The sequence below is a fragment of the Rhinoderma darwinii genome, chromosome 6 (assembly GCF_050947455.1).
Source record: "Rhinoderma darwinii isolate aRhiDar2 chromosome 6, aRhiDar2.hap1, whole genome shotgun sequence".
Lineage (NCBI taxonomy): Eukaryota > Metazoa > Chordata > Amphibia > Anura > Rhinodermatidae > Rhinoderma > Rhinoderma darwinii.
The window spans coordinates 63,059,689-63,084,400 of NC_134692.1; the positions used below are offsets into that span (position 1 = coordinate 63,059,689).

General features: G+C 43.5%; 1 protein-coding gene across 1 annotated transcript in view; it reads right to left on the minus strand.

Annotated features, from left to right (window-relative positions):
* PLEKHM3 (pleckstrin homology domain containing M3) overlaps positions 1 to 24,279 on the minus strand; it is a 243,650-nt gene extending 219,371 nt beyond the window's left edge. The window contains exons 1-2 of the mRNA XM_075829885.1: positions 24,117 to 24,279; positions 5,220 to 5,876 (exon numbers count right to left, since the gene is read on the minus strand). Of these exons, the coding sequence (XP_075686000.1) occupies positions 5,220 to 5,784 (565 nt within the window). The 5' untranslated portion in view covers positions 5,785 to 5,876; positions 24,117 to 24,279. The remainder of the gene's footprint in view (positions 1 to 5,219; positions 5,877 to 24,116) is intronic.
* Positions 24,280 to 24,712: the final 433 nt, after the last annotated feature.

Consider the following 24,712-nt stretch of genomic DNA (forward strand, 5'->3'; position numbering starts at 1 on the left):
AAGAATGATCGCATCACACGGCAACATTTCACTGAAAATGAATGGCAGATCATTTACTGTGTGTGCGCCAGACAGGAGGTTGGATCCGAAACTCTGTGTATTCAATGCTAAACAGGTAGATCATCCACCCACTGTATTTCCTGTGGAATTGCAGTCAATATAAAACAGGAACACAGTCTGTAGTGTTCGCAGAGTACATCCGCTCTAATGTTACGGTGGCCTGGAGTCTGAAATGTGAAGTTTAACAAAGTCCATACACCATGTAGATCTGTCGGTGTGATCACGTGGGCCCATGTTTGACAGGAGTCATATTGGACTGCCCATACACTTTAGATTAATGTCGGTGGCTCCCACTGACAATCTGAGCCCAGTATTTATGTACATGAAGAGGTCAGACGATTCAGCTGTCTTATCTGTATGGCCATCTATACCATTTTCTATAATCCAACTGACCAGTGGCTGCCCTATTCTTCATGAAGTGCGGTGCATTGCCCCTCCTGCTTGGGGTTCTCGGAAGACCGTGGGAGCGCAGTTTATGATATTGAGGAAGCAATGGCAGAACGACACATCTCTGCTGTTAAAGTCTAGCGCTGCCGTTGCCTCCTATTCTGGGACGGGGTACACAAAGATGTTGAAACACAAAACAATAACAGCATAGATGTCCTACCAATTTAGTCTGTAAATGAGTCTAAACTCTTTTTGTAAAACATTGGTTTAGACAAGTAGTGCTCAATTCTTCTTTTGTTATTGTAATGTATTCTTAAAGTGAAAGTTTGTAAACTTTGTAGGATATCCAAAATCCCATTAAAATGTGAGTTTATAATAAAGTGCTCACAGTTTAATAATAATGTAAGACTATATATTTCTGTACAAGTCTCACATTGTCCAAATCAGTGAGTACACATAAAATTCATGAAACACATGGGGGCAGATTTACAGGCTTAGTATAAAGTCCGCAGAAGTAAGACGCAGCTAATTTATTAAAAGGCAAATGCCGCTTAATAAATTTGTCGTATCTTTTGCTTTCTATGCACCAGAAAGGGAAAAATCTACTTCAGCTACGAGCTACAATTAACTCCAGTTTCCGGTCCTTCAGCTAAGCCCCATCCACTTTTTTTAAATAAATCTACAGCAATTAATGTAATTGAGAGTCAGCCTCTTCACTTCCTGATTTATGGACTGTACCAAACAGCTTCTCCACAGAGGGGATACAGAAACTTATGTTACCAACTACTGATGAGCAGACACATAACGGTAACACAGTTTTAAGTCAGGAGGCTGAGCTGCGACCTCCTTCATTATAACTGTATGATAGTTATGTGTCTGCTCATCAGTAGTTAGTGGCAGCTGGTTCTGCATCCCCTCCGTGGAGAACCTGTTTGGTACAGTCCAGGGCCAGGTCCAGGTTTATGTGGGCCCTTGGGTGACACAGACTTAGTAGGCCCCTTTGTGGGGGAACTCACGGCGGCATTAAAATGGCAGAAATCGTCACTTTGTACCCCCATATAGACGATAGGCGCCCAGTTTGTACCCCCATAAATGTAGTGCCCTCTGTAGATAGTGCCACACAGCCCCTCCCCTACCAGCTAGGGCCACACAGCCCCTCCCCTACCAGCTAGGGCCACACAGCCCCTCCCCTACCAGTTAGGGCCACACAGCCCCTCCCCTACCAGTTAGGGCCACACAGCCCCTCCCCTACCAGGTATGCCACACGGCCCCTCCCCTACCAGGCAGTGCCACACGGCCTCTCCCCTACCAGGCAGTGCCACACGGCCCCTCCCCTCCCAGGCAGTGCCACACAGACCCCCCCTCCCAGGTAGTGCCACACAGCCCCTTCCCTCCCAGGTAGTGCCACAAAGCCCCCTCCCTCCCAGGTAGTGCCACACAGCTCCCTTTCCCTGGTAGTGCCATATATGGACAGTATTGTCAGGGGCAACCCCAGAACCATAGTCCCGGGCAGAGCACTACTAGTACTCTGCCTGGGACTCCTGCTCTGCTCCTGAAATCACTGTCCATATATGGCTAGTGATGTCAGGGGCAACCCCAGAGCCAAAGTCCCGGGCAGAGCACTACTAGCACTCTGCCCGGGACACTGCTCTGCTCCTGACAACAATGTCCATATATGGACAGTGATGTCAAGGGCTTCCCCAGAGATGGAGTCCCGGAGAAGAGCACCTTTCAGGGCTTTGCCTGGGGCGGCCGAGTGGGGCCCGGCACTTGCCTGGATTCGCCGGGTACCGACGCCTGCCCTGGTACAGCCCATATATCAGGAAGTGAAGAGGCCGACTCATAAGGGCCTTTTACACCTGCCGTTATTCAGCTAGTGCTGCAAGCGCCAATCAATGATACATCATTGATCGGCGCGCGTTTGCTCCTGTCCGACGGAGCTATGTATGGGGACGAGCGGTCGCTACTCCGATCGATCGTCTCCATACATTACTATCATGTTGGCAGCGCATTTCCCTGTTTACACAGGGAGATGTGCTGCCGACAACGATAATGTTTAACTTTTTTAAAACGATACGATCAGCAGATGAACTCTTGTCTGCCCGATAATCGCCCAGTGTAAAAGGGCCTTTAGGGCTCTTGCCCACTACAGTGTGTGCCGCCCGAGTCCCGTCCATGATCCATGGAAAGATAGGTCATAGTGACATGTCAGAAGTTTGGATTGGTGGGGGTCAGAGTACTGAGACCCCCACCAATCGCTAGAACAAATCAGCTGGAGCGCTCATGTGAGCGCTCAGCCGCTTCGTGTTTGTTCGGCTTTTTCCGGAAATAAATGTATCGGTGTATAGACTCAATAGAAAGTCTATGAGCCCGTACTCCGATACATCGGCTTTCCGGAAAAAGCCGAACAGACAAAGCGGCTGAGCGCTCACACGATCGCTTCAGCTGCTTCGCTCTAGCGATTGGTGGGGGTCTCAGTGCTCGGACCCTCACCAATCCAAATTTCTGACATATCACTATCACATGTCAGAAGTTTGTCAAACGTTTAGTTACACTTTAACTAAATATGGAGCTTTACTTAGGAAGCGAAGCGGTAAGCCGGCATTCCTTATATTAGTTAGAAGGGCTGCTAATGTTTTGTGCCATAAGTTATAAGTGTACCAATGGAAGTCCTGCTCCATAGATCTTTAAATACTCTGACCTGCGTATTTGGGTCTATATGTAGTAGGGGGTGAGGGTGGGAGGCCACTTAATTTCCAGCAAACAATGTTTTCAGTTTTTGGCTAGAGAGTGACAAAAAAAATAAATAAAAAAAAAAGTGTTACAATCATTACATTTTACATACAGATACTAATGCGCCAGTTAAGGGCCTGTTCACATCAGTGTTGGTTTCCGTTCATGGGTTCCATTGCTGCTTTCCGTCTGAGGAACCCATGAACAGAAAGGCAAAAGGAAACCATAGCTTCCGTTTGTATTAACATTGATTTCAATGGTAATGCTTCCATTGCAAATTTTTTCTGTTTGTCTCCAGTCAGTAAGGTTTCCATTTTTGTTAGCAGAAACAATAGTGTAGTCGACAACGCTATTGTTTCCGCTAAAAAAACAAACGGAAACCTTACGGAAAGGAAACCATTTTCAACGGAAGCATTACCATTGAAACCAATGGTAATGCAAACGGAAGCTATGATTTCCATTTTACTTTCCGCTCATGGGTTCCTCCGACGGAAAGCTGCAATGGAACCCATGGATGGAAACCAGCACTGATGTGAACACAGCCTAAGGCCTCATTTACACGAGCGTATTATACGCGCGTGCGACGCGCGTGCTTTTCACGCGTGTCGTACGCACCTATAATAGTCTATGGGGCTGTTTAGACGATGCGTGAATTTTGCGCAGTGCGCGTGCGTTGCGTAAAACTCACGACATGTTCTAAAATCGTGCGTTTTTCGCGCATCACGCACCCATTGAAGTCAATGGGTGCGTGAAAACCACGCATGCCGCACGGAAGCACTTCCGTGCGAACTGCGTGATTCGCGCAAGAGCTGTCAAACTCCTGAATGTAAACAGAAAAGCACCACGTGCTTTTCTGTTTACAAACATCCAAACGGAGTGTCAAATTCGAGATGAGCGCACCGAACTTCACCGGGTTCGGCAAAACTCGTTTTGACCGAAACCGGTAAAAAATGTTCGGGTACGCGACGTCAGGAGACAGTCTCTGTCCACGGTGCTGAAAGCGTTAAACTGGTTCAGCACCATGGACAGTGACTTCCGCTCCGAAAATCCATGAACCTGTAAAAAAAAAAAGACGTTCTGACTTACCGATAACTCCGGTCCGACCTCCCGGGATGACAGTTAAGTCCAAGTGACAGCTGCAGCCAATCACAGGCCAAGCACAGGCTGCAGCCAATCACAGGCCAAGCACAGGCTGCAGCCAATCACAGGCTGCAGCGGTCTCATGGACTGCGGCGTCATCCTGGGAGGTGGGGCCGGATGACGAGAGAGGGACGCGTCACCAAGGCAACGGCCGGGAGACCGGACTGGAGGAAGCCGGCAGTTCATGGTAAGTTTGAACATCTTTTTTTATTCACAGGTTGGTGTATATTGTGATCGGCATTCACTGTCGAGGGTGCTGAAAGAGTTACTGCCGATCAGTTAGCTCTTTCAGCACCTTGGACAGTGACGGGCGTCGACTAGCCTCATCTCTATGATGGCGGCTGCGCGAAAATCACGCAGCCGCGCATCATACACGGATGACACACGGAGCTGCCAAGTGCCTTTTGCGCGCGCAAAACGCAGCGTTTTTTGCGCGCGCAAAACGCACACGCTCGTGTAAATGAGGCCTTACAGTGATACATTCCTTTGTTTTTGTTTGGGTTACGTGTGCTGTCCGCTATTTTTGTGGACCCATAGTCTTTAATGGGCAGCATGGAACCGCAAAAACGGACAGGAACAGAACATGTACTTTAACTTGCGGAACAAAACAACGAATCTGCAAAAAACACTGATGTGTGCATAGCCCCATAGAAATGAATAAGTTAGTGACCTATCCGCAAAAAAAAAAATGCAAATGGCACGCTGAAGAAAAAACTAAAGTCATGTGCATGAGGTCTAATAGAAATATTGTAAACAACATAATGGGGTACTGCCACAGAACTGCTGATTGTCCTTTCCTAATTCCCATTATAAGGAGTTGGAGATTGAAATCAAGAGGTGGTAGTTGCTTGCCCCTAAGTTATACTATGATAATTCAGAATAAGAAAACCAAGTCATACCAGTATTTCCTTCAATATCTCGGGTGAAGTGAACCCCTTGGCTTGATGACCGCTGCAATGGGGCAGGTTTGCGAACATTATTCCAGTCCACGTGACTGACATCTGACCGGGATCTGTTATGCCCTGGTCTAAATTTTGGAGTCTCTTCATTTAGGGCAACGGTGTCATTTACTGAGCGAGGTCTGTCACGTCTACGATGACAAGCTGTAAAAAAATGAAATGAGGAAGAGTCTTTTTCTTCTCCAGCCGATGAGGGTGCATCCAGAAATGTTCTTCTACTAGATGTAAAATGTTCTTTGGCATGGATGCCATTCTTTGCTTTGGCTTCAAAGAGGCTACTTTTACATCTCTCCCAAATTATGCTATGTTGAGAGTTATTAGCATTTTGACCATCAGCATGCAGCTTGATCTTATCAGATATGTCATTTCCCAAGAGTTCTGGAACTTCATGAATGCCAAAGACTTCAGCTTGATGGACCACATGCTCTAGATTGTCAAATGAATTGAAGAAGTCTTCAGTGACCTCAAGTGCTGGACTAATGTCATCTACTTCCAATGCCTCCATTCTTTGCTGATGTTTTAGTTAATGATGATGCATAACTAGCCTTTATGGTCAAGTATGACTTTGTGAAATTAGTAGCTTTCCAAGATAAAACCCTATTTAAAACAAACAGAAAAAAAAACACAACACATTAAATTCTAATAAATTATTAGCAAAAGCTTGGTGTAATTATCTACTTTTCACATGTATTTGTCATTCATATAAAGAATTTTGGGAGTCCTACTTCAATACTAGTATAAATTAAAGGGTAAATAAACTTTTAAAAAACTTTCGACCTGCCATAATAACATGTCAGAAGTTTTGATGGATAGGGGTCTGAGCACGGACACCCCCACCCATTGCTAAAAAGAAGAAGCAGAATCGCTCGGGTGAGTGCTGTACCGCTTCATTTCCGATCGGCTTTCCTCGGAGCAGTGTACAGGCCCAAAATAAAGTCTGAGTCCTTATACTGCACACTTTGCTATCCGAGGAAAGCAGATCAGAAACAAAGCGGCACAGAGCTCACCCGAGTGCTTCTGCCGCTTTGTTTTAAGCGATCGGTGGGGGTCTAAGTGCTTGGACCCCCACCAATCAAAAGTTCTGACAGGCCACTGACACGTCAAAGGTTTTTAGAAGTTTAGTTACACTTTAAGGTTGGATGTGAATAATCGGAAATAAATATAAATATATATATATATATATATATATATATACACGAATATAGAAAGGTTATTCATTTAGTAATTTCTGTTTACCAAGGAATATATTATAAAACTCAAATAGTTGGCAAGTCTCAAAGTTGACTGAATCTGCTAACAAATGCCTAATGTCCATGCCCACCTTTAGGTCCATACTGTACAATACATGTAAAAGGAGGAGCTTTCCAAATACAATAAACATGTTAAAAAAAATAAAATCTGCACGGATTTTAATCCGTAGTATACCTATTAAATCACAGATTTTGCAAAAGGTAACCCAAAGTTATTAAGCTATAACACCAATCTGACCATTAACATGTCACTTGGGCGGTTTCGATGAATGGAGAGGCTGTTGATAAATCCAAAGCTACTTATCACAGGGGGAAACAATAGAGGTTCAGATATAATAATCCATCATAACTAATGTCTCTTGTCTCTAAGAACGAATGACCTATGGGGTCTGTCAGCAGTCACATGAATTAAATAAATTACATTAGACAGCAAGAAAAAAAATTGCATGGGCAGCTGCTACACATGTAAAAAGGGAGATAGGAATGAGAAAATTGAAGCTGTCCGTACTGACAGAATGGAACACTATGATGGGGTTGTGGCCACCTTGGATACTCTCCTCCAATTCTTCTAATCTATCGTAATATCTGTCCCTTTGTGGACTTCGCATACACGTCCATTTTAGAGCTTTATAGGTGTTTGCTTAAAGAGACTCTGTCCCCACATTATAAGTGGCCTATCTTTTTACATGATGTGATCGGCGCTGTAATGTAGATTACAGCAGTGTTTTTTATTTAGAAAAATGATCATTTTTGACAGAGTTATGACCTATTTTAGCTTTATGCTAATGAGTTTCTTAATAGACAACTGGGCGTGTTTTACTTTTTGGCCAAGTGAGCGTTGTACAGAGGAGTGTATGACGCTGACCAATCAGTGACCAATCAGCGTCATACACTTCTCCCCATTCATTTACACTGCAGATAGCGATATAGCTATATTGCTATGTGCAGCCACATAAACACACTATAACGTTACTGAAGAGTCCTGACAATGAATATACATTACCTCCAGCCAGGACGTGAGGTCTATTCAAAATCCTGTCACTTCGCTAACACAATCCCGACACTACAGCACAGCAAGCGTAATCTCGTTTGAAATGACAGTTTACAGTGTAAATTACGTTTGGAAGTTTGAGGCAGATTTTCCTCTCCCTGCTCACCGATTTTCGCTGCATTTTTCGCCCGCGGCCATTGAGCACTGCGAAATACGCTTTATCTGCCTCCCATTGATGTCAATGGGAGGTCAGAGGCGTAAACGCCCGAACATCAATGGGAGGCATTTTAGGGCCAGTTTTGCGGCGCGGTTTCCTTGTCAAAAAACTCAGTGTGAACATAGCCTTAGTGTTCCAGCGGTCATAACTTTATTTTATTTTTTTCTTCAATGTAGCCATATAAGACCTTGTATTTTGTCGGACGAGTTGTAGTTTTTATTGAAAACATTTTGGAGTACATATAAACGCATTGAATAATTTGTATTATTTGTTTGGGGAGACCGCAATTTTGCCATTGTTTTTTGGGATTTATTTTTATAGTGTTCACTGTGCAGTAATAATAATATGGTTGTTAAGATTACCAAAGAAATAACAAATGTATATAGTTTTTATGTTTTACCTCTTTTGCGAAATAAAAAACAAATTTTTTTCTTACAAAAAAAATTATGGGGCGTCACCAAATTTCTAATTACTTTATCAAAGTAATTTTATGGGGGCTTGCTTTTTTGGGGACAACTTGTAGTTTTCATTAGTACCATTTTGGGTTACATTTAACTCTTAGGACGTCCTGTTTTTGGGAGGTGAGCTGTACAAAATCCAGCTACTCTGGAATTGTTCTTTAGTTGTTTTTTTTTTTTTTGCAAGGTTTACCGTGCGGGATAAATAACGTGCAAATATATTATGGGTCGTTCTGGATAAAGTGATTCTAATGATGTGTAGCTTTTCTTACTTCTTTTTTTTCAATAACAAAAACACTGTGTTAGGCCCCATGCACACGAACGTAAAAATGCCCGTAATCACGGGCCGTAATTACGGGCCCATAGACTTCTATTGGCCACGGGTACCTCCCCGTATGCTTACGGGAAGGTGCCCGTGCCGTTGAAAAATATAGAACATGTCCTATTTCAGGCCATAATAACGGCACGGGCAGGCCCATAGAAGTCTATGGGACTCCCGTAATTACGGGTGACTACGCGTGTGCACCCGTAATTACGGGAGCGTTGCTAGGCGACGTCAGGGGATAGTCACTGTCTAGGGTGCTGAAAGAGTTAAACGATCGGCAGTAACTCTTTCAGCACCCTGGACAGTGACTACCGATCAAAATCTAGATCAACGTGTAAAAAAAAATAGAAGTTCATACTTACCCAGAACTCCCTGCTTCTTCCTCCAGTCCGACCTCCTGGGATGACGTTTCAACCCATGTGACCGCTGCAGCCAATCACAGGCTGCAGCAGTCACATGGACTGCCGCGTCATCCAGGGAGGGCGGGCTGGATGTCGAAAGAGGGACGCGTCACCAAGACAACAGCCAGGTAAGTATGAATTTCTTTTACTTTTACTACGGAAAGGGCTGTCCCTTCTCTCTATCCTGCACTGATAGAGAGAAGGGGCTGCAGATTAGTGCAGTGCAATTTTGCAGCGAAAACGTGCCCGTAAATACGGGTGGAATACTGGCGACACCGCACCCGTATTTACGGACACGGGTCCGTAAATACTGATGCAATACGGGTCGAATACGTGTGACCAAGGACCCGTATTTACGCCAGTATTTGCGGGAGTAAAAAAATACGTTCGTGCGCATGAGGCCTAAGGGAAAACATTTTTGTGTTTTTTTATAACCCATTCACATATTTTCACAAAGTGCACTTCAAAATTATAACTTTGAAAGATCCTCACTCATGAGTGAGAAAAACTATTTTAGACATGAGAAAGCGGAATTGTGGCGCTGGGGGTCGAACGATTGAACTAACTGAGGTAGGGGAATAGAACAGGGCAGGAGACAATTTTATTATGTCCTAGAGGAGAGATGATTAGCAACTCCCTCACAAGACAAGGACAACAAGGGGCATAGAGCAAAAGTTCGAAGAAAATGGGGCACAGAGAAGATTCGCTTGTGGCTCCTGATTCAGAGCCGCCTCGTCATCGGCCACAGTGTGTGTGTCCAAGCCAGGCAGCACAAACTCAGGCTGCAACCGGTGTCATGTACCCACTGACGAGGCCGCTCTAGACCAGGAGACAAGTGCACAGACATTCAGAGTGGGCAGCACGGAGAAAGAGACGGAACGGTATCATGTGCACAGATCTTCGGAGAGCTGTAATACTGGGCGGAGGGGGAAAGCTTCCCTGCTTGGACAAAGTATTCCTCAGGAAGACTTTGCCTAAGTTGTATTTTATTCATCTTATAATTGCAGGGAGATCCAACTGCTGCGAATTTGCAGCTCTTCCCACACTTAAACCGAGGGCCGAGTTGTGCTCGTTCAAAACAGTATTCGCCTTTTCCACTACAAGGAGCACAGCCCAGGATATTCAGTAGGGAGGTTAAGCTCGCCATATACGTAATATAGCTGTTGGCCAAACGATCGTTCAGCAGAGAGGTATTCCTCCCGACTCCCCCACACACATGCATGCTCGGCCGAGCGTTTATATATTTTTCTTAGGAAGGGAGGAACCCGCTGCCGGACTCCTTTGACAGCGGCTTATCTATTACGAACTGCTGTGGATTTCATTCCCCAATTCATTCCCATGAATGGCCAGCAGAACGTTAGCCGATTCTGTCCGGATTCAAGTGTGGATTTAGAGTTTGAACATGACAGAAAGGGAAATATTTGGTGAAAACTACAGTTTTTCCATGTGAATTCTCCCCAGTAATCATGATGTCTAATGCTCTGTTTCTTGTATTATTTTTTTTTTTTTTATTAAATATCAGGCAGAATGTGCCTGGGCCATTGCATAGCAACAATCTATAAATGCATTGAGTTACAACCTCAAATCTGCTCAGCCTTGTGTATTGTCTGTGGTCACTGAATCTGATCTAGGCTACTTACTGTAGATACTGTAAGACTATAGTTTGCACATTGCCTGTGACACGCATGCTGCTGTACAGAGCGCAGGCTGCACTCTCCCTTGTGCTTTTTCCTGGGATTTAGACCTGCATCTGTACCTCTCCAGCATCCTGCTCACAATTTAGAATGATGTATGTAACTATAGCTTTTGATAAATGCGATCTGGCCACACCCTCCCATGTGAGGCCTGAGGAATGAATCCTGGTACATGTAGTTACCATAGAATGTGGTCTAGTTTATTCATTTCTGAATAGCAAGTTATAATAACACTGTTATAATGAAAGCTAGATCGGGGTGGTTGGAATGATTTCATGTGTCTGCTTAAGTTTCTTAACCCCTTCCCGCAAATAGACAGAAGGGTACGTCCATTTTAGTTGTACATTCCCGAAAATGAGCATACAGTTATGTCCAAGGGATGGCGAGGACCCTGGAACTGTGCCCGCACCAACAACAGGTGCCAGCTGAAATATATAGTCAACATCCTGCTGCAATGGCTGTAATGAGAGTTACCATTGATCCTGGATGTTTAGGTCCGCAGGCCGGCCATGGCGGTTTGCCTATTGGCCTAATAGATTGCCTGTCAGTTTTATACTGACATGCAATAATGCTTTGGCAAACGGACTATAGCAAAGCATTTTAGAAGTGATCAAACACATTGTGAAGTCCTCTAGTGGGACTAAAATATAATTAAAATAGTCTAAAAAAAAACAAAAAAAGAAAAAAAAAACTACACAGAAAAAGAACAACTTTATTTTTCTATAAAAAGTGGCTTCATTTAGTAAAAGCGTTAAAAAAAGCCACATATACGGTATCGCTGCAATTGTAACAACCAGTATAATAAAGTTAACATGTTATTTAAAAATTTAAAAAAAGACACAATAGAACAGCAGAATTGCTTTTTTTACATTCCCCACCAAAAATAATAAAAAAGTTAATCATTTATATGTACAATACCGCAAAAATTGTTCTATTAACCCCTTAATGACCGGACTATTTTAGACCTTAATGACCAAGCTATTTTTTACGTTTTTTCATCGTCGCATTCCAAGAGCTATACGTTTTTTATTTTTGCGTCTACATAGCCGTAGAAGGTCTTTTTTTTTGCGGGACAAGTTGTATTTTTTAATAGCAACATTTTGAGGTACATCATATTTATTGATTAACTTTTATTAACTTGTTTTGGGGGGGGGGGAAATAGAAAAAAATCTGAAATTTCACCACTCTTTTTTTGTGTCCTAAATCTACGCCATTTACAGTGTGGTATAAATAACACAATAATTTTATTCAGCGGGTTGTTACGATTGCAACGATACCAAATTTGTATAGATTTTGTATGTTTTACTACTTTTACACAGTAAAAACGCTTTTTTTTTTCAAAATTATTTGTTTTTGTGTCTCCATATTTGAAGAGTCGTAACGTTTTTATTTTTTCGCCGATGCAGTTGTATGAGGGCTTTTTTTTTGCGGGAAGACATGTAGTTTTTATTGGTAGTAGATCACTTTTTAAATCACATTTTTTTTAAAGTGAGGATTCACAGAAAACAGAAATTTTTCCGTCGTTTTTTATTTAATTTTTTACGGCGTCCACTGTGCGGGTTAAGTAATGTAATAGCTTTATAGTCGGGGTCGTTACAGATGCGGCGATACCAAATATGTGTAACTTTTTAACTTTATTTTGTTTTTTTAATACTAAAGCAGTTTGTAAGGGGAAAAAGTGTTTTTTTCATTAACGTTATTAAACTTTTTTACTAGTCCCACTAGGGGACTTTAATATGCGATCATTCGATCACTATTATAATACACTGCAATACTTCTGTATTGCAGTGTATAATGCCTGTCCTTTTAACACGGACAGGCATCTGCTAGGACATGGGGGCCATTATTAGGCCCCCGGCTGCCGTTGGAGACACAGACACTCGGCGATCTTATCGCCGGGTGTCAGTTGGATGAGAGGGAGCTCCCTCCCTCTCTCCAAAAACCACTCAGATGCGGTGCACGCTATTGCGCACCGCATCTGAAGGGTTAAACGGGTGAGAACGATACTAATATCGATCTCACCCGGCAGAGCAGGGACGCCCCCAGCCCTCAGCTACCTCTGGCAGCTGAGAGCAGGGAGATTTGACAGCTCCCTGCTCTGTTTACTTTATTCTGATGCAGTGCCGTAAATAGGCATATGCATCAGAATAAAGCCCGTCAGTGGCCGCCGTGAAAAGGCGTATTGCCGGTCACTAACGGGTTAAAATATGAGTTGTCCTGCAAGAAAACAAGCCCACATACAGCTACATCGATGGGAAATTAAAAAAAGTTATTGCCATGAAATCTATAGTATTGTGCAAAAGTAGTAAAACGTAGAAAAATTATGCATATTTGGTTTCGTTGTGATCATAAAAGACATTGAATAGAACAAACACGTTATTTATGTCGGATGGTAAATGGTGTAAATTTAAAACGCGAAAGAAATGGCGGCATTGCTGGTTTTTTTTTCCATTCTTTCAGAAATAGTTAATAAAAGTTAGTAATTAAATTATATGTACCCCACATTGATGCTATTAGAAAATACAAGCCCTCATACAGCTATATCTCTGGAAAAAAAAAAAAGTAACGTCTCTCGGAAAGGTGGGGGTAAAAACGGAAAAAAAAAAATCGCCACGTCAAAATGGCCAAAAGGGGCTGCGGCGGAAAGGAGTTAAGCCCAGGTCACACTGAGCTGTTTGGCGCTGTTTTTGACACGGAAACCGTGCCAAAAAAGGCAGAAATCGCCTCCCATTGATTTCAAAGGGAGGCCGAGGCATTTTTTTTTCCCGTGTATGGAAACACACACATACACGAAAATTGTAATAGATAGAAATGTTAGTAACAAAGTGTTAGTACACAGCCCATTCAGCCTTGCTTGTAAATACATCACTGTGCATATTAATATGCAAACTTAATTATTTCTCAAGTTCATTTTGGAGGAAGGGGGCGAGCTGTGCTAATGAGCTGCCGCACAATGGAGAGCTATAGGAAGGTCATGGGAGCATCTCTAGCTGGGGCTTTGTTCATGAACAGAGATGCCACCAGTGAACGCCTGTACTTCAAACCAAAGAAAAAATTCCTAGACCATTTGTGAACAAATCCCAGGAGAATATGCAAAATTGACTGAAGACTGGACACATATTACCCGCATTTCCACAATGGCTTCCTGAATACGAATAAAAGTGCTCGTCTAATAATGAAGCCGTTGACCTATAGATATGATTTGTAGAAATCACGTTTTTCCATAGAGGAGAGTTTTTCATTTAGTGACCTTATTCCATGTAGTCCATCAGTGCACATATACTTGTACGGTTTATTCGGGAACCGCATAACTGAAAATCCTTTCATAAGCAGCTATGTTTCGATAATACAGCAGGCCAGTTGCAGGGAAATATAATATCTCACAGTTATTCTGCAAGCCTGTCAGCAGAATACAGGCTTCTAGCTGTTAATGGTAGTAAGCAATCTGCCTAAGGGTATGTTAACACGGCCTATTTTCGGCCGTTTTTGGGCCGTAAACGAACAAAAAAACGGAAGCAGAACGCCTCCAAACATCTGCTAATTGATTTCAATGGGAAAAAAGGGATTCGGACTCAGGTCAATTTTCTGACCAATGAAGATTTCACACTTATTTCTACCACGCATTTACACTTTTGGTGCACACAGTTCTACTTCAGTCTTTAGACTTAGAAAATTAGAGATTAAAGTGTTTTTGATTTGTAAATAGTGAATCGAGGGATTTTCTGGACTGATATACTGTAGTGTATAGTGTACCATCAAGATGTGCGGTCTAAATCCAGAATGCATTTGATATTGTAGCATATACGGGCAGACATATTTTTCGAGACTGGTATTAGTTAGTATTTAGGGAGAAATTATCTTTTCGTAGGGTGAGCATGGAATTATAGTATCCTCTAATTTTTTTGTATAAGGATGGAGTTGTTTTTGTAGTGACATTCCTTTAACACTAGAGATCTTGTGGTGGCCATCGCCTTTCTATAAAATACTCTACCAGTAAGTGTACAAATGGGACTCAACTAAATAATACTATAGGTAAAATACATTTTAGATGACTATCTTCTTGTAATTACATGTTTACAGCGGTTATGAGAGGAAATAGAAAACAAAAAGTTAAAGAGGAACATGGATACCTTTCTGGAGAATAGAAACCGTATGTTTCCCGTCAAAGAGACTTGTTTTTCCGCTCAATTACCCCTGACAGCATCTGCCAGGAAGTTGAGTTTGTATGGCTTCTCTCCGCATCTCAGCAGGGTTTTAGACACCCTTCATTGCTGCTTGTTGATGCATGAAGAATAAGAGGGGATGGGCAAAGTTATACTGAACATAATAGATGTCAAACAGGTATCAACAAGACTAATATGAGTACGTTGTGAAGGACCACAGGCGCTCCGCCAGCACCAATTTCCTACGATGCGAGAAGCTAGCTTTACACTATTTAAGATAGAACTTTATACAGAATTTTCCTGCCATGACCAGATTTACACTTAGTGGCCTGTCCATTATGACCAGTAGGACATTTTATACTTTAGCGGTTATTATATAGCTATTGCTGACATTACTGGGAGGTATAGGAAGGTGAATATGAAAGCATTCAGCAACTACCAGAAATAAGGGGAAAACAATAGTACAAGACACAACGGGAAAACAACATAATATCCCTTCCCCAATGTCAGAGAACATCCAGGAGAGCCGTGTAGGAGTAACACAGCACGTAAAACAGCAGTGTCTGCCTGACCATGCCAGGTACTGACGCCGGTCCTGCATGTGTGTATGTACGTATGCACGTACGTACGTACGTACGTACACAAGCCCAAGGGGTTATCCAATCACAGTAAATTATAGAATTCCACAGAGACCAATTATTAGAGCAAAGGGGGCTATGTTCCTCTCAGCTTTTTCTCTGCACAGCAATGTTCCTGCCAAGGTGCTGTGCAAAGTACTGCAACACTACCCTGTTCAAATGAATTGATAGTGAAAGCAGCATAGTATGGGGTCCTAGCTTTGATTCAGGACCACCCTCTGCCTTAAAAGGTTATTTCCATCTCGGACATTTAAGGCATATCCGTACGATGCCTTAAATGTCTGATTGATGCAAGTCCCACCTCTAAGACCCGCACCTATCTCTAGAATGTGGCCCCCAGACCCCATCCTACCTTCTGCCGCTGGGCTTTGGCCACAGTCTGACAAGGTGCTCGGGTTTTCTGGAAACAGCTAAACACGTTTTGCTCTACGGTTTTCTGTACTCTTATAGAAGTGAATGAAGTTACGGAAATAGTGTAGCACAGCGATTTATGCTGTTTCAGCTCTGGTGCTATAGAAACAACGTAGTTTGCTGTGATATGCTGTTCATGAATCTCCAATTCATTTCTATGGGAGTTGCGGAAACAGCACAGCAAAATGCGTTTGCCTGTTTCTGGAAAACTCAACCACCTCATCAGACAGTGTTCGGAGCCAGTGACAGCGGCAAAATGTAAGACGGGGTCAGGGGGCCCCGTTTTAGAAATAGGTGCGGATCCCAGAGGTGGCACCTGCATCTATCAGACATTTTTGGCATATATCCTGTGGATATTCCATAAATGTCTGAAATGGGAATAACCCTTTAATAGCCCGAATGATAAAGGGGTTGTTGTGGGGAAACAATCCCTGTAATTACTACATTTAAGTAACAACTGAAAAATATACTGTGGTCAATCAAGATTTGGGGGGCGCCATTTAAATTTTCACCTCAGGCAGCAGAAAAGTTAGAATCAGCCCTGGGTGTCATGATGTACATTACTTAACGGTCATAGAACATTTATCTGTGTAGATATAAAAACTATATTCTCATCCAAATCAAATAATTGTATAGTTATTAATAATTTTTATATTCCCTCTCTATCTTTTTCAGCAGTGGTTTAGTAAGCTTCTACACATTTTTTCCATCTGAAGAATCAGGAACAGATGCATTTGGGAATGGATTTCTTTAGGAAGCTTTATTTATCCCCTATTTGGGCGTTGAGCTCAGTAATTACATATTTTTTTAGTAAGTTACTCATTTTTATTATATTTTTTTTGTGTATTTTTTGTATTCTACCAGAAGGTGGGAAGTATGAAAAATAAAATAATTTGACATGTTTTCCTATGTTGGCCACCAGAGGGCACACTTCCCAGAATTACAGGAAGGTGAATCAGGCAAAGCAACCCCCCCTCCCTATTTTTGGCTACAATCCTGGAAGAGGTGTCTTCAAATTGCTAAGCAGCGTCCAGGTCCCATTTTGGGAGTGATACTACAAATAGTAGCTGGCAGCAGCTACAGGACACACCAAAAGTCTACGAATGATAAAAGTCAAGAAGGAAGACCCTGTGGTAAATGACTTTTCAGTTGGCAGGTTCACATAGCGTGTATTTGGTGAGTTTTTGGCGCCAAAAAAGTTTGATGAATCTTGCCATTTATATAAATGGGAAAGCGAGCCATTAGTACATACAATGCGCTTTTTTTACACAAGTGTTTTGGGAGTCCTAATTATGTGCCAAAAATAAAATAAAAAAAAAAAAAAAAAAAAAAAAAAAAAAAAAATCGCAAAAAGCACTCACAAAATACGTAAAAAAAACACTTGATTAAGCTTCCCGTTTACATAAATGTCATGCCCTGGTGCAAGAATTCAGCTTGGGCCCCCCTACCACTCCCCAATACCACTAGACCCCTGCACACCCCTATGCCCGACAGCCCCCATTGATGCCCCCACAGATGCCCCCACACTGTATAATGCCCCCATAGCTGACCACCACAGCATAATGTTCCCCATAGCGGCCCCCACAGTATAATGCCCTCCATAGCTACCTCCATAGTATATTACCACCCATAGCTGCACCCTCAGTGTAATGCCCCCCATAGCTGCCCCCACAGTATAATGCCACCACACAGTAGAATGCTCCCCATAGCGGCCCCCACAGTATAATGCCCTCCATAGCTACCCCCATAGTATATTACCACACATAGCTGCCCCTCAGTATGCCACCACACAGTATAATGCTCCCCATAGCTGCCCCCACACAGTATAATGCCCCTCATAGCTGCCCCCACACAGTGTAATGCTCCCCATAGCTGCCCCCACACAGTATAATGCCCCCCATAGCTGCCACACACAGTGTAATGCTCTCCATAGCGGCCCCCATAGTATAATGCTCCCCATAGCTGCCACCATACAGTATAATGCTCCCCATAGTTGCCCTATACAGTATAATGCCCCATAGCATAATGCTTCCCATAGCTACCCCCACAGTATAATGCCCCCCCATAGCTGCTCCATACAGTATAATGCCCCCATAGCTGCCCCATACACTATAATGCTACCTCAGCAGCCACCATATTACCCCCCTCCAACTATCCAGTATAATGCCCCCATATGTGCCTTATAGAAAAATAATAACATCATTATTTACCTATCCCCATTCCCACGACGGGGGGAGGAGATCCTTCTCCTCCTCCGCACTGTGCTATGAGTAACTCGGCGCAGACAGGCGTGACAACATCACTACATCGCGCCAGCCTGCGCTGAGCCGCTCACGGCACAATGAATGCTGGAGCATTGAATTCAACTGTATTTGCGTCCTGAGGATGCAGATACAGTTGGAAGCGGGACCAGCGTGGTCAGCGCAGTGTGGCAACGGGGGTCCTGTAGGCCCCCTCAGGCTTAGGGGCACGATCGCAATTGCGACCCCTATAGCTACGCCACCGCACCCTACAAATCTATGTCTCAGAGGCTTTCTTCACAATTGCAGAATCCATGAATCAGCATGTTGCCCTGTAGATTTATGACATCTAAATGGTGTTTCCCGTGTGCCGGGGGCAGACATCAGCACTAGGCATACCTACTGAGAGGGTTTTGTGTGCTGCACTAACTCAGTCTCCACCAATGCATCAGGTGTCTTTTCCAGCAACACCCCTACAACTCACAATTTGAACACACTTTTTTTTCACAGGACCCAAACCATATTATTCATATACTATGAGTAATAAACACTACCAATGATATCCATGCAAGCAAGCCTAAGGTTTGGTTCCCATAGTGCAGATTTTGCATGCGTGTTTTTTTTTCCCCGCTTTTAGCCAAAACCGGAATTGGATCCAGTAGAGGAGACCTACAATGCCTTTCTTTATATATTTCTTCTGTTTAGGTTCCAATCCTGGTTTTAACAAAAAAAAAAAAAAAACACATGCAAAATGTGCACTGTGGGAACCGAACCTAAGTATAACCACTCTATACCATTTGCTACAGTATTGAATAGTTTTTCATTTATTTTTTATATTATTATTCAGGTAAAGCTACCCATAGATGCATCCCAACAGATCCAATCTATAAATAAGAAAAAGACAGAATAATAAACAGTTTAACATCTACGGCTAACGAACTTTTGTCTAAAGTTTTGATAAAAAAATAGATCAAACATGTTGATTTTTTTTTTCATTTTTTTTTTGCCAGAAATAAGCAAAAGACACGAGTTCTGGAAGCATTTGATTTCGCTAAAGCACCAGAGTCGTCTTTGGATTTTATTCTGGGAACATCCATCTAATGCGTTCAGTGGTGGTGGACACACATGCCCAGTAGCTCAGTCCCATCGCCCGGATCCTTGAACAAGGGCAGTGGATTCATTCCTGCTATTGTGCAGGCCAGTCAATACGAATTGGTGCTTTAGATGCGGCCTCTCACCAGAACTGAACTCATTACTCAGACATTCTTAAAGAATCAGAAGAACACCAGGGGGCGCCATTACAGGTATATAGTAGAAATAATTAGATACAGGACCATTTAAAAAAAAAAAATATTTTAAATTGAAAAATTTATGGCTTACGTGTAGTGTAATATTTAATCGTGGCAGAGCCATTCTTGAGATAAATACACTTATATTTAGGGCAAATGCAAGATGCCCACCATGGGTTAACTTACAAAAGTGAACTATAAGCCACCTCAGTTACTCAAAACAGCCCCTTCCTGAAGTTTATTCAACTAAGCAAGTACATTTTTTTCCAAAGGCACCATATAACTTGCCATGTAATCCAATTGTTATCTACCATATTGTCCTCTTAAATCTCCTCTTCTCCAGCAGGCAAAAGAAGTACAAGGTTATAACTAGGCACTGTGCATGTATACAACATATCCCAGCATGCCTTGTACAAACTAAGGGAGGTGTGGCCTAAGCATGGTGCTGGTTCTAACAGTGCAGGTTCTGCAGGGGAAACAAACAAACACACACACACACACACACACACACACACACACACACACACACACACACGTGTATTAGGAAACCGGAAAACTCAGGGAAAATCCATGCAAGCACCAGGAGAAAGTACAAACTCCATGCAGATGTTGTCCTTGGTCAGAGTAAAACTGAGGACCTTAGTGCTGCAAGGCAACAGGGCTGTCATGCCCATGGCCGTGGGCCGTCAGGTTCACTCGCCTCCTGACGCCCGCAGCCATGGAACTGTGAGCGCTGGTCCCCATCTCCTCAGGAGACGCAAGCGCTCACTTCTGCTTCTCCCGGCCGGGTCCTGTAGGGCCAGCGCGCGCACCTGAAATTAGTACTAAATTAGCCCATGAGCACCCTGGACTATAAGAAGGGCCCAGCCTCTTCCTGCAATGCCTGAGCGTTGTTGTCGTACCCAAAGTTTGTCTAAGCAAATGGTCTCCTAGTGTTTCCCAGTTCCCAGTGGTCCCCGTTCCTGTACCTGTATCCCGTGATATCCTGGTGAAGTGCCGTGCTGAGCTGAAGTCATGCTGTGCTGTATACCACGCCTGTCCTGCTACACCACGCCTGACGTCTGCCTGCTGTTGCCTAGTCCCAGCCGAGCCTGTCTCGCTACTGTCCGAGCTGCCACAGGTACACTATATGGACTATAGACTGTGAACTGCGTCCTGTTGGCCAGCTGCCATACCGTCAAGGTGGTACGGCCCGGGGGTCCACGTACCCAACGTGACAAGGGCTAACCACTGAGCCACCATGCTGTCCCATTAATGTAAACTTGGTGGGTGTCCAACCCTTGGGACCCCCACCAATCAGCCCAACAATGGGTCAGCAGCGCTCCAAAGTGCCGCTGTCCCTTTGTCCTGCTAATCCATGGGGTGGGGGTATGGGACTCCCACCGATCATAAGCATAGGCCATCATTGTAAAATGATGCAAGAACCCCTTTGAAGCGAATGTCTGTTGGGACAGACACTTTAGATTTGATGTAAAAAAAGCTATTGATAGCCATATTCAGCTCAACAACCCTTTCAATACGATTGCCTTTAGTCACCAGTGAAATACTGGCAATACTGACACCTTCGTAACTTTTTTGACTACAGCTTCCCACCTAGTAGCGATATTGGGGAAGTGGTAGACTAAGACAGGAAGCATAATCTAAAGTAATAGAGCGGGTGGCCACAGCTGGTGACACCACTCACCATTGCCTGCACGCCCACTCCAATCTAGAACTGCCGCACAGAAGAGGATACACATGCAACTAACTTAATGGGGGACCATAATAACCCCAAGATTTAAATGGTGGACAGGCAAAGAACAACAATTTTCTGAAACCACTCTTCTCTCAGATATACTGGATTATTATAAAATGAGTCAAGCATGATAAATGCTAATACTTTCCTTGCTGCGTCAGTACAGCTGTATACACATTTAGAAATAACTGACCAGGTCCAGAAGATTTTCTCTGTTCTATTAAAAACAAATTACCTATACTGCAAAAAAATAAATAAATTAAAATAAAAGTTCCTACCAAAGGAGCTGTAGCCCAAGTAAGATCCATGTAGCAGTGTAGTTACAAATGTATATACCTGCAGATTTTGGGTCTTTTTCTTTCCCTCTGCTGTTTTTTTAGCTTTAAGGGGGCTGTCCAGGCATTTTATATTGATGGCCTATCCTTAGGATAGGTCATCAATATCAGATCGGTGGTGGTCCAACTCCCAGCACCCCCACCAATCGGCTGCCTGAAGGCAGCACCGTTCGTCGCCGCGGCCTCGACAGTGTTTACCGGGCAGGGCACCATAAACTTTCATAGCGGCTGCGCCTGGTATTACAGCTCAGTCTCAATCACTTGGATAAGATCGGGACTGCAATCCCAGGCACAGTTACTACAGAAGTTCATGGTGCTGTGGCCCCATTAGTTACCCGATTGGTGGGGGTGCTGGAAGTCAGACTACCACCGATCTGGTATTGATGACATATGGCCAAAGGATAGGCCATCAATATAAAATGCCCGGACAACCCCTTTAAAAGGTTATTACCAGCTTAGACATTTATGGCATATTCTTATAATAAAGAACAGAGGTCACTCGACCCCCGCTTTACCTGGTGAAGTGGAGAGTGGGCCACGCATAGCTCTCTCCCCTATGTTCTATAGGAGTTACGTCAACAGCAAAGCAAGCACTGCTAGTCAGTGGGCGGGCTCTTCTTGGTGTGATGTAAGAGTTGAGTGCAATTAACCAATCAGATGTCTCCCCATTGGTCCTTCTCCGCTCTCAAACCATGTACAGATGTAGTTCAGTTTATCTTGACTGATAACGATGCAGCGTTACATCAAACAACAAAAGCCATTGAAAAGCTACTGAAAAAGTCAAGTTAAAGTGTCTTGCCACTCTGTATGTAAGGTGTTAAAAGTCAGGATAAAGATCGCTATATCTGTATACTCACACACAGGCGGAGGCCCCATGCACAGGACCATAGAGTTCATCCATAATTACCGACCCATTCAGTTCTATTGCCCACAGAACCTTCCCGTATATTTACAGGAAGGTGTCCGTGACGTAGAAAGGCTCTGGAAAATATAGGACATGTCCTATATTTTGCTTTTTACAGACCGTGTTCCCATACTTTATATGGGAGGACGGCCGCAAATGCGGGTGGCTGGCAGCGGCCGGCCGTGCCCGTAATCAGAATCCCGTGATTACGGGCACGGTCGTGTGCATGGGGCCGAAGACAAAGACTGCAGCGGCATCTCCCTGCTCCCTTTCTTTTCCTGTTTTAGAATGGATTAAACATTTATAGGGAGACGGCAGGGGGACTACGGGCTGCTGGAAGATGAGCAAGATGCCACTTTCCCTTAGGGCTTATTCAGACGAACGTAAAATACGTCCATGCAACGCGCGTGATTTTCACGCGCCTCGCACGGACCTATGTGAGTCAATGGGTCCATTCAGACAGTCCGTGATTTTCACGCAGCGTGTGTCCGCTGCTTAAAACTCATGACATGTCCGTTCTTTGTGCGTAGTTCGCGCATCACGCACCCTTTGAAGTCAATGGGTGCGTGAAAATCATGCGCACCACACGGAAGCACTTCCGTGGGACGCGCGTGATTCGCGCAACAGCAGTCAAAAGTATGAATGAAAACAGAAAAGCACCACGTGCTTTTCTGTTTACAAACAGTGTCATAATGATGGCGGCTGCGCGAAAAGCACGCAGCCACGCATCATACGGGGCTAACACACGGAGCTGTTACGTGCCTTTTGTGCACGCAAAACGCCACTTTTTTGCGTGCGCAAAACGCACACGCTCGTGTGAATCTGGCCTTATGATATCTTACCATGTTTAATAAATTCCTATTTAAGTTCATGCCTGTCCTGAGGGATATGACTATATTTGCAGACATTACACCTGGGCAGTGATACTTGAGCCCCCCCTGACACATAAGACAGCAATATTTAATTTGATACTTGGGGGGTCCCAGTAAAGATTTTGCATTGGTGCCTAGGAGCATCACTTTACGCCTCCGCTGTACAGTTTATGTAAGAATGAAAAAAAAAAAGCTGCGAGTAAAGCGCGCTCTGCCTCTTTTAAATATATTAAAAAAAAATAAATAAAAAAATCCAACAGGATCATGTATTTCATTATATCTGATCATTCTCTCCTTACACATTTAACAAGATTTCTGCCACATGAACACTTGAGGATGAAAGAGTTAAATGCGTCATACGACCAGACGGAACAATATGCAGCAGGCAATATAACCAGGGATGCGGTCTGTCACCGGAGATGCCAAGGACAGATTCATTTACAAGAGGAAAAAAAACTCCTTCCAGATCAAAAGCCATTCAATGTGATTTGGCAGTTTTTCCAACGATGAGATCATCTATAGAAAGTTAACCCCTAAATGGCCTTGACAGCACCGAGCAGGATGCAATGACAAGACAAAGGAAACATTTCATCAGAAATACAGTGACATATATATATATATACACGCACACACACACACACATATCTATATATATATATATATATATATATATATATATATATATATATATTAGATAGATAGATACAGATATGTATAGATGTTATTCACACCCAAGTGCTATAACTTGAAGGCGGCTCAGCATTCGTTATGCTATATTTTTTATACTAACATTCTAAGGGTTAAATATATTCATTTCAATGGCAAGTGAAACCCATTCTGTCCAGCTGCCCTCACCGGTATGATGTCTGTGATCTGAGCTATGTATACAGGTGACATGGATGGCAGCCACATACCTGTGTGTTCATATCTGTGAGCGAGATCCTATATACAGGACAGGGAGGCTGCGGATTGTGTCCTTATCCTCATCCTTATGTAGACTTTCCCATTGATGTCTTGCTCATTCTGCATTGCTTCCCTGTTTACAGTCTCCCAGCCTCAGTCCTCCGCTCTTCTCTGTCCCCCGTGCAACAAGGAAGCTAAAAATAGTTCCAGCCTGAAGGTTTCTTTACTATGTCTAGTCACGCATACCATGTAAGACACCTATACTTCTATTGGGACAGTAACGTAACACATAAACATACAGGAACATAGGCTAAATAGTAATGTACTCGCCTCTATTATAGATGTAGAGTATAACCTCAACCTTCAAATACAATACCCATGCCTCTAAGGCTGGGTTCACACGACCTCTTTTCAGGCGTAATGGAGGCGTTTTACACCTCGAATTACGCCTGAAAACACGGCTCCAATACGTCGGCAAACATCTGCCCATTAATTTCAATGGGTTTGCCGATGCACTGTGCCGACGACCTGTAATTTTATGCGTCGCTGTCAAAAGATGGCGCGTAATATAACAGCCTCGTCAAAGAAGTGCAGGACACTTCTTGGG